General features: G+C 41.2%; 1 protein-coding gene across 11 annotated transcripts in view; it reads left to right on the top strand.

Moving 5' to 3' along the window:
• LOC126403202 (neural cell adhesion molecule L1-like protein) overlaps positions 1-11,297 on the top strand; it is a 77,122-nt gene that overhangs the window by 35,418 nt on the left and 30,407 nt on the right. For all 11 annotated transcript variants that reach the window (XM_050065728.1, XM_050065725.1, XM_050065729.1 and 8 more), the window contains exons 12-19: positions 1,742-1,853; positions 2,562-2,725; positions 3,437-3,602; positions 4,555-4,679; positions 4,839-4,943; positions 9,408-9,605; positions 10,826-10,896; positions 11,003-11,225. In XM_050065728.1, coding sequence (XP_049921685.1) covers positions 1,742-1,853; positions 2,562-2,725; positions 3,437-3,602; positions 4,555-4,679; positions 4,839-4,943; positions 9,408-9,605; positions 10,826-10,896; positions 11,003-11,225 — 1,164 coding nt within the window. The remainder of the gene's footprint in view (positions 1-1,741; positions 1,854-2,561; positions 2,726-3,436; positions 3,603-4,554; positions 4,680-4,838; positions 4,944-9,407; positions 9,606-10,825; positions 10,897-11,002; positions 11,226-11,297) is intronic.

Raw genomic sequence — 11,297 nt, 5'->3', positions numbered from 1 at the left:
GTCGCTAGATAGACCTACTCCTGAAAAACTCGTGCGCAAGGCTTTTTGTCCCTACGAGGCCACCGTCATTTACCTGACGGGAGGGGTGAGCGAGTGAGCCCTGCAATCTAGAATTTGACCACTGATGTCACTGTTTTCAACCCATTTTACACACTGGCCCTTTAATCCAATGTCCTATGTTAGAGGTGAAGAGTCCTTCAGTTTAGACAGGATGAGCCTTCTGGCCTGAAGTCAGCAAAAAGAAATAATGTCAGTGTGGGCTCTACTTACGTTAACATCTAGAGGAGTTACTTCAAATATAGCCATGGACATAGATGGGGCAACCAGCTGTCCAAACATTCTTGAAAAACTTTTGAATATTAAATCCCACAAATGATTTTTTTTTTTTGTTAAAGATAATATTTTGGGGCTTCTTGCCTTTAATGTACAGGACAGTGTGAAATGGCCAGACAGAGAGAGTGGGGGCGGGGGCGAGGTGCAGCAAAGGGTTGCAAGCCGGAGTCGAGCTCGCAACCGCTGCAGTGAAGCTTCACCTCTGTACATGGGGCGCCGGCACTATCCACTAAGCTACCGACACCCCTAAATGAAATAGTTTATGAGAATTTTTTTTGCGTACAAAAAAAACTACAACTCCCTGGAAAATTTGTCAACACTGCAGCGATGCTTCTGCCATCATGACACAGTTGTTTTTCATGATATCCACAAAGAATCTCCATTCATCATTTTTCTAACATTTTAGCAGTAATCTCTACCATACAGTTCTGTCATCTCTGTCTTGCTGTTATTATTTATAGCCAATCAATGCAGTGGTTCCCAACTGGTCCAGCCACGGGGGCCAGATGTCTCCTCAGTCATTGGTTCAAGGTCCACACATTTTATTATTTTCAGCGTCATATATGCATTTGTCGCCAAGCAAATTTGTTGCCTCTATGAAGTAACTGTCACTTATTCACTCATTCTACAGCAAGAAACACTTCAAATTAAAAGCTCCGTGCTAGAAATCCACTGTACTTCAAAATAAAGTGTGTTTTTCACAAACTCGACACATTCCCTAGTCACTTGCGGCCCATTCAGAATGGACCCATGACCCACTTTTGGACCATGACCCACCAGTTGGGAACCACTGAATTAATGTATTGTTTAATTGTTAATTAGTTGTTTAAAAAAAGCTCATCACAATTTCCCAGAGCCAACGTTTGCATATTAAGATTGCTTGTATTGTCCAATCAGTGGTCCAAAGCTCAAAGATATTAAGTTTACAATCACAGAAGACTTAAAAAACAGCACTTATTCACATTTAAGTGGATTGAACTAGCCAATATTTGGCATTTTTGCGAACCAGAATTACTTCATACTGACAGACATATTTGGTCACTTGGTTAATGCGAGTTAGTCTGCTAAAAACAGTAATATTAAATAAACAATTATATATCTAGACATGAACTGAAGACACAACATACCGTTGAGCACCTTTATGTTCCTAGATTTTTAGCAATTTGCACTTTTACAAATGTCAATGGGATTTTGAAGGAGGTTTTCTTATTTTGGCACTTGAGCTCTATAAGAAATCTTACATTTCCTGAAGTGTTACAAGAGGTGTGATGCTTGTGCCTGCATCTGAATTATATCTGTGTTTTCAGTCATCTGCTCTTCAGTTCCTATTTCTTGTGAAAAAATTCTCATGGGTAGCGACTTGACATTTGAGCAGCTATAATCTCTCCTCCCTCCCCCTCGCCCGTAGATATGGCTCCTCGGATACTGACAGGGGACTACCAAGAGTACGCTGTAGTGCTAGGAGGGAACATCACCATGAACTGCAGTGTTTTTGGCTCTCCACCACCCACCATCTTCTGGTAAGTGATTACCAGGAAGAACAGGTATATTAGTCTGGGTGACATGCGTCAGTGAGAAGTTTCACAACATTTTTACACATGATGTTAAAACAGAGGAACTTCACACCTCCATTCAGTGTGATGTTTTCCTCAGATAACAGTTCACTGAAAAATAAACCAGATCCCACAATCCCACACTGCTTCAGTTGTCTGCATGACTTAGATGTTGACATTTATGTCTGTTTAATGAGATCATCCTCTTCCGTTCCTTGAGCTTGGGCTAATTAAACCTATTAGCTATCACTGCAGCTCTGCTACACTTCTACAGAGAGGAAATGGGATCTCAGACAGTTAATGACAAAACACTCTTAACTTTGTGAAGACACTCAGAATATTAAGATACTTCAATCTTCTTATTCTATTAGATGATGACACACTTTTTGTAAAGGAGTTAGCAAAAATTTAATTCCAATTAAATTCAAATTCAGAGGAAAAAAATAATTACAGCAAAATAATATCCTGAAGATGATTTACTATAAAATCCTTCCCTGAAATTGTGAAAATTAAACAGGCATCATTTACATGGCTCAAATTTGATACTACCATACTTGGTTGTTAAAAACTCAGACTGAAATTGTTGCACCTTAATTGGCAAGCTCAGTTTGTACTCCTGCTGTCGGATAACTTGTACACACGTGCTAAAGTAGGTGTGAAAACTTTCTCTCCCAGGGCCAGAGACGAGTCTCCAGAAACCATCGAGGGGGAGCGATTTTTTGCTCTGGGCGGATCTTTGCGAATCATCAGTGCAGAGAAAAACGACAGTGGGAAATACGTGTGTGTTGCCTCTAATGCGGAGGGCAAGTCGGCCGTCACTGCTGTGCTGGATGTGAAAGGTATCTCAGCAACACGATGAGTGCTTTCTTTAAGCAGCAGCGGTAATACTTGTCCCTGCACACGATTATTCATTAATCATTATTCAAGGGCCAGCTTACCCAAACGACAAACAGTTTTAAAACCTTTCTATCTGCTCGGCTAGACGAGGGTTGGAGGAAAAGTTGTTCTTGTTTAGTTGTTCAATAGAAGGCTTTGGCTTCAGTTTAACAGCTGAAAGGCTGAATACTTCTTTTTTTTCAACACACTGCAGTGATTGATCACGTAGTTAAAAACCAGGTGGTCTGTCTCTGTTTGGTCCTTTGAAACATGCTCGTGCTGAACAGCCAATAAATATCTCAGCATCTAGACTTGAAATTCATCTCTCATTGATGTTGTGAAGAGATGCAGCATAAATAATAATGTGGGGGAACATATTTAGAAATCTTTTTTTCCATGGACATTTCATAAATGCAAATCACCGAGCAAATGTATTGAGCAATATCATTACATTTCCATTTTGATTACTCATTTCACAAATCAAAGAGGCAGTTACCACGAGAGAGGCTCATTTATACAGTAAATAATTTGGCTCAATTCAAATATTCACATCTTATTTGAGGCATGCAGGAATTATGAATAATTATTTTGTCTGGCCGCAGCCTAACAAGACAAATAACATTATCTTATCTGCTTAATGTATGTGGTTTTTTTGTTTTTTTTTTAATCTTTAGACCCTACAAAAATAGTGTTTCCACCTCAGGACATGCAGATCGTCAGTGGGACCACAGCCCAGTTGATGTGCCAGGCAGAGTATGATAAAAGCCTGCGGGGTAGCTTTGAGGTGGTGTGGAGGAAGGATGGTGAGGAGATCCCACTTTCCTTTGAGGGAAATTCCAGGTAGGTGGCTGTGGTATGATAGTTTTTTCCTTCCGTTTAAAGGTGTGTTTTTGTGTTAGATGGTTTTGCTCAGTGTCTTTATCTCTATGCAGTGATAAGGAAGAAATAATGCATGAAAAGTCCCAAAAGCTTAGTGCCTTATCCTGCTCAGTAGAGGGTCAAAGACAGGGGATTCTGCTGGGCTTCTGTCTGCTTAAAGGTTCTGTATGCAACATTAAAGGCATCAATACAGTAGCAATAACCACTGTTTGCTATGTAAAGATATAGTGGAGTAATGGCGTCCTGAACAGAGGATGAAGTCACGCTCCCTCTGTGTGTGTTGTAATCAGAGCTAATCTGTGGTTTGTTGTGGTAGCCGGTCCGGCAGCGCAGCGCATGAATGCGTCTGTCACTGATGTCATGATGAAAGGATCTATATGCGACATTTTGAAAATTGGCAGCAGAAACTATTTGCTTTATAAAGGCATAGTGTAGTGACAGTGTCCTGAGCAGAGAAGTCACGCAACCTGTGTGTGTGTTAGTGCATGTGAGTCTGGTTTGTGTATCCGACTGGCTAGCTCATATTCATATGGTGGTCACCGCTGATATCTGCCCACCCTCTGGTTCCCACCACTTAACGCAGCTCTGTCTGCACTGCTGCCATAGTTAAGTACTGTTAATGCAGGTGACACTGTTAGCTGCTGGCAGCCAGCTCAGCCACCTCCGTATTGAGAACTGTGTCCAAGCAACTCATACACTCTCAGTATCGCATAGAGCCCCTTTGATGAACTGACTGATTACTGCCAAGGATGCTATATTTTTATCTATCTCGTCATTAGTATTTTTTTCCCATTATTAAAATCAATAACAATGTGTGCAGGATGGTGCAGCTTTGGCACACTGTATATGCTCATTTATGGTTGATTGAAATCATATTCCAGCTATGTACTAACTAATGTGCCCATGTGTTCAGATACGCTGTGGACGATGACATGCTGCAGATCATGAATGTGAACCTGAGCGATCAGGGAGTATACACATGCATTGCTAGAACCAGCCTAGATGAGGACAGCGCCACTGCACTTTTCACCGTGCTCGGTAAGATGTTATTTTTCTTTTCTTTTAAAAATATAGAACATAAATAATTATTGATTAAACATTCAGAGTGTTTAAACCCCACCAGGTGTTTTGGATATTAAATTGACAGCTGCTATTGAGCATCTAATGTTACAGTATGTATTTTTCTTGTTGTTGCAGATGTTCCCGATGCCCCCCAAAAAGTGAAGATATCTGACCTTGAGAGTCCGAGAAACATTAGCCTGACTTGGGTACCTGGAAGTGATCACAACAGCTCTGTAACAGGTAGACGTTAATGCAGAAAAAAATAGAACATCTGGGGCTAAGCTTAGGAGTGATTTCGGAAAGTTGTCAGAGCACCTCTGAGCAGGGAAGGGACAGAAACTTTTACCTTAGTGAGGAGGTGTGGTTGACCCTGTTTCGAGGTATGAGGCTTTGTTTTGACAGATGTGATTGGTTGTCACAGACACACCCTTTTGTGAGCCTGCAGGGTGTGGACACCCAGTGGAAATGAAATGAACTGCATCACAATATGAGACTGAAAGTGTTGTCTTTTTGTTAGTGTGATCAAGTCATCACTGCTGCACTGTTGCATTAATTCCAGTTTTCCACGTATCTTAGTGTTGTGATTATTTTGTTTCTGGCGTTATAGCGTTATTTTGTTGGGTTGGAAATGNGCATCACAATATGAGACTGAAAGTGTTGTCTTTTTGTTAGTGTGATCAAGTCATCACTGCTGCACTGTTGCATTAATTCCAGTTTTCCACGTATCTTAGTGTTGTGATTATTTTGTTTCTGGCGTTATAGCGTTATTTTGTTGGGTTGGAAATGTGTGTGTATCCCTAATGAGATCAACCACAAACATTATTACTGCACCATCTAATCGGTTGCATTTCATTTACTCACAATTATCCAGTGTTTGGAGAATACTCCTCCGACCCAGTTGTGTTTCCACCATTTTCTTCTCTGCTTAAGAAACTCTTAAGCCTCTTAAAAGTTCCTCCTGCCTGCTCCTAACAGTTTTTCACCTTAGGAGCTCTTTTGAGGGCTAACAGGGCTAACTCTGTGAATAACTTTTATCTTTACTAGGCTCTAATCTCAATTTTAAGGGGAAATTTTTAGAAAACGTCACAATTTTAAGAATTTCCATCACTAGGAGCAACTCTTAGCATGAAGAAGCTTTGTGAATATGGCCCCTGAAGTCTGAAAGACATGATAGTAGTGCTAGATAACGTAACAAAGAAACATTTACTCAGAGATCATCAGCAGTTGCTTGTCTAACTGTGTACTGTTGTGACTGTTAGTTGTTAGTTGACTGTTACTTAAGTTTGCAGCCAACACAATGATGTAATTACTTTGTAATTATGATGTAAATTCAAAATAATTAGTGAGGACATTAGGCGTGTGGGCCCTTGCCAACTGTGGCCGTCCCTATGACACACCCAGGATGACCAAATACAATAGAATATAATAGGACAGAATAGATTCCAACTTTATTGCTCAACCACAACAGGAAGTTTTTCTTCACTTACCATGGAGACAGTATAACATTGTAGTATAAAGATAATAGCACATAAACAAAGTATTTACATGCACACTGCCCAGCGGCCTGGCACTTCCAGCTGATGTTGCTCAGTGACTGCTGTGTGGATAAAAGCTCTCACACAGAAATAGGTTGAACTGTATCACTCTGCAACTGTAAAAACTTGATTCCAGTTGTTCTTTGATGCAAGTCCTAATTCAGATACTCTACAGTTGCCATGTCTCCTCTGAGAGTTAACAGAATCTGCTGCTGTGATCACTGTTGAGTGCTAACTAAAGTTCTTTAACAAGCAAAGGCTGCAAATAGCTGTGAAGTGCTGAGGATCTTGGCAGGGAAGCTTGTGTCTCATTTATTCTTCAAAAAGGGACTCATTTATTTTTGGAACGTAGCGATGATAAGAATTCACATCAGTTGGTAAATGTGTCCTTGTAGTGTTTATTAGCTTTGATGTGTGTTGTCTCTGATCAGAAATTACAACAGACAGGCGCGAAGAATATCCTTTGTTAGGCTGAAATGTGCAGTCATTTTATTTGTTTAATTAAACATCTTGGAGCCACAGACATCAGTTGTGGGGCCAGCTCTCTTCTAAACGATATCTGTGGATCATTTTGGCTCAGCACCAGGTGGATGTGTGTGTGGAAATATTAATTTAATATTGTTAATTTGCCATGGAAATTGCCAAAAGCCATGGCTGTGCCTGAAACCATTCCCTTGTTTACACGTTTATTATTCCCACATGATAAACAGTCTTTTTTTTTCATTTAGCAAGTAGTGAACTGAGATTTTAGACACTGAGGAATGATTGTAATTTTCATCACATTTACAAATGTAGTGAGGCATGACGAAATTACACATCTGTCATTTCAGGGACAATTGCATTACATGCTTTTGGGAATTTTTGGCAAAAATTAGAATAATGATTAATCTTTGGCCACTTGGGGGCAGCTGAAACAAGTTGTGAACATCACAGACATAGAACCTTTTACTCTGCAGTCATGTTCAGTTCAATTTTATTTACAAAGCCCAAATTCACAAACCACAGTTTGACTCAGAGGGCTTCACAGCACGCGACATTGCCCTGTGGTTGGACCCTCACAGTAGGTAGGGAAAAACTTCCCCGAAAAACACCTTTAACAGGGAAAAAAGGTAGAAACCTCAGGAAGAGCAACTGAGGAGGGATCCCTCTTCCAGGACGGAAAGACGTGCAATAGATGTCGTGTGCACAGATCAGCATAATGAAATTACAGTAATCCGTATTACATGCGGTGTCGAAATAATCAGACAAATGAGTTTCCCACCAGGTAAACTGAACATCCCATCAAGTTGGAACAAGTTGGAACAACTCGTTATGTAGGCGAAAATATTGGTACATGGCTTGCCAAGATCATGTCATGTTATGCAGAAACATGGCATACAGAAGTAAATATTTGGTTGATGTTGAGAAACTTTTATTGCATATAATTCTTTACTCACGTAATTTGTAATATGGCATTAGGTTGTAACTGTTAGTTATTGTCCTTGTAGAGTGACCCAGATTAATCAGAAAAAATATTCATTAGCATTAAATCTGATACCAAGTTGGGTAAAGCAATATTTTAGTGGTTTTAGGGATTGTAGGTTACTGGTGCAGCAACAAGTCTGGGGCAAAAATACCACTGTAGCATAAAGCTTCTAACTGCTTCAGCGTACTTAGATAGCAACACAAATCTTCACTGGGATGTTGAACGCTCAATTAAATACAACTCACCTTTTTAGTAGCATCCATGTTGCTTCCACGTTACTACTTAAAAAGCTCATGAAATGGGGCGTCGGTGGCTTAGTGGTAGAGCAGGCGCCCCATGTACAGGGCTGTTGCCGCAGCGGCCCGGGTTCGACTCCAGCCTGTGGCCCTTTGCTGCATGTCACTCCCTCTCTCTCCCCCCCCCTCACGCTCATCTGTCCTATCAATTAAAGGCTTAAAAATGCCAGAAAAAATATCTTTAAAAAAAAAAAAAGCTCATGAATGCACAGAGTCAGAAAAAATGACTTCCCAACATGTGAAATGGGACCATCCGAGGAGCGCCTGAATGCAGCATTAAGTTGAGATGGCAGATTTATTAGCCAACAGCTGCTTATTTACCCATCCAGTTACAGAGCTAAATTATCATTAATTTACAGTCGTGTTTCTGGCCACCTGTCCAATATTCAGTCTTTTAGCTCTGTTTTTGGTCTCTACCAACTCCAGAGGGAAATATCTGTATCTTTAGCTGCTAAATGCTCTGCTATGTTTACCCTCTAGTTGCTAACTGTGCTTGTCTGCTGTTTGTTGCTGAGCAGGTAGCGCACAGTGAGTTTTTAGAGCTTTTTAGCTTGTCCACAGCTGCTTGCTGTGGCCAAAGGTGACACCATGAGAGTGGTGAGAGTGCATCAGAACATTAATATTATGGGCCGGACAGCTAAACTATGAGCTGAAACTTATTTTAAAGCTCTGTTAAACTGAGTGGAGCTGCAGATTCAGGTGATAATTGTCTGCAGAATAATCACCATGAGCCTTTCACAATATTGTTTTCGGGAATTTCACATTTTTTCTAAAGAGTTAGATGAGATCAATATCGCTCTCGTGTCTGTACATTCAGCACAAACCTGGAGACGAGAATAAGCTTTGCATGAAGGTTGTTAGAAAGGGGAAAGAAAGGTTAAAAAAATCTGCCCACCCCTTAAGGTGTTTGCTAAGCTAACCTAAAAGCCCCTGACTTTAGCTTTGTACTCCAAGCACGGATCTGAGAGTCCTCTCTTTACTGTTATCGCAATACTGGAATTTCTAACTTTGATACAGTTCCTTGAAAAATACAATATTTGACACCATTTCTAATAGAAAAGAGAAATTAACCTTTAGGGCACAGAATAAAAAATGTATTAAAAGATAAATATTGCTGGGCGATATTATGACAACAGTGACTTTTCTTTTCTTTGTTACTAGCAGAGAGCAGCAGCATGACTGCAGTAAATATTAACAATGGGAGAGAGTGAGAACACACAGCTGTTACCGGGGTATTGACTCTGTGGAAAATGAGTGTTGAAACTGTTTCAAATATTCAGAAACAATATGTTTCGATAAATAGATATTTTTTACAACACCACTCTCTTCTAACTCTCAGATAGAAATCATCATCAGTGGTATGCTGATGACTGAATATGTGCATCTCCTGTCTCCTCCATGAGCACAGAATTTATAGTGGAGTTCGAGGAGAGTCAATGGGAGCCCGGCAGGTGGAAGGAGCTCCAGAAAGTCCCCGGTAACCAGGCAACAGCCGAGCTGGCACTACATGGACACCTTAACTACCAGTTCAGAGTGTATGCTGTTAATGCTGTTGGACCTGGACCCCCCAGTGAGCCCACTGAGAGATACAAAACACCCCCTGCTGGTGAGGCTCGCTCCCTTTAATTAACATGTTCTGCTGTGGTTATCTGGTGATTGTGAGAGCACGCAAAGTTTTAGCATTTCTTTTGAAATGTGCACGGAGTTGCTGTGTGGAAAGAGGCCAGCCTTTGGCCACAGGACTTGGTAGCAGTAGGGGGTGTGGATATTTTTGGGTCTTAGACACCCTTAAAGTTGCCAAGTGTTCGCTTCAGCACATGTTGTTGCTTAATCTTGGCTCTCATTTGAATCTGCTTGTGCATGAAATGAGGATACTTGCGGTGCAATTGCCAAAGAGTCTGTTGTATCTGAACATATGCATTTGTGTTGTATAGTATAGTATTTTATTCAGTCATCACAGAAACAGCCTTATTATTAACACGTATGACTCGTTTTCTTAGGCAGACTATTGAATTTGTAGTCATTTTTAAAGGTCGACCCTCACAGTTCCACACAAGATATACACCGATCAGCCAAAACATTAAAATCACAGACAAGTGAAGTGATCAGCATTGATCATCTTGTTACAATGCCATGTTCTGGTGGGAAACCATTGGCTCTAACATTTATGTGGTTGCCACCAGACATGCTCCACCCACCTAAACACCAGTGCAGACCAGGTACCCCCTCCATGGCAGTGGCACTCCCCAGTAGCGGTGGCCCCCAGCAGGACAGCGCGCCATCCCACACCACAAAAACTGCTCAGGATCCGATCCCACAGGACTCAAAAAACTAAAGCTAATGCCCTGATGCCTGACACTATAGGACACCCCTCAGAGGTCCTGTGTTCATGCCTTGACAGGTCAGAGCCAAGTCCGGTCCACTGTGGGTACCTCTGGGGTACCAGCACGTCCCTCAAATGTTCGATCAGATTGGGATCTGGGGACTATGGAGGCCAGGTCAACATCTTGAGCTCTTTGTCCCGTTCCTCGCGTCATTCCTGAGCAGTTTTCATGGTGTGGCAGCTGCAACGGTTTTCGGGTGGGTGAATGCAAGGACCCAAGGTTTCCCAATGAAATATTGCACTGTAACAAGATGATCAATGCTGTTCACGTCACCCACCAATGGTTTTAATGTTTTGGCTGATCAGTGTATGTCGAAGTATAAGTGAGCAATAAACTATATACAAGGCTTCATAGATTTGCATTTTAGAAAAAATAGTAAGATGAATTTCTTCGTGATATTTTTTCATTAATAAATGCACGATTACACAACTTCTCTTTAAAGCTCCTGAAAGAAACCCGGAAAACATCAGAATTCAAGGCCATCTTCCTCATCAAATGGACATTAGCTGGGAGGTAAGAGAAAGAGCACATCAATCTACAAGATTGTGCACTGGAGACCAATATAGTATGGAAGCATTCCTTTAGATTTCTTAGTCATCAGTACACTCTCCTGTTGTAGCCGCTGCTGCCTATTGAACAGAATGGTCCAGGCCTCGAGTACAAGGTGAGCTACAGGAAACTGGGGGTGGAGGATGTCTGGAGGGAGCATCTGGTCAAAAGGCACTCCTTTGTCGTGAGAAACACGTCCACGTTTGTCCCCTACGAGATCAAAATACAGAGCAGGAACAGTTACGGCTGGGGACCTGATCCTAAAGTGGTTACTGGTTACTCTGGAGAAGATGGTGAGTTACAGACGTAATACTTCTTCTACTGTATATTTGCATGTCATTAATTTATTAAATTAAAGATTATTT

This window comes from Epinephelus moara, chromosome 16 (genome assembly GCF_006386435.1).
Source record: "Epinephelus moara isolate mb chromosome 16, YSFRI_EMoa_1.0, whole genome shotgun sequence".
In the NCBI taxonomy this organism is placed as follows: Eukaryota; Metazoa; Chordata; class Actinopteri; order Perciformes; family Serranidae; genus Epinephelus; species Epinephelus moara.
Note: the sequence above shows the minus strand (reverse complement) of the source record. Positions and strands in the feature narration are given on the sequence as shown.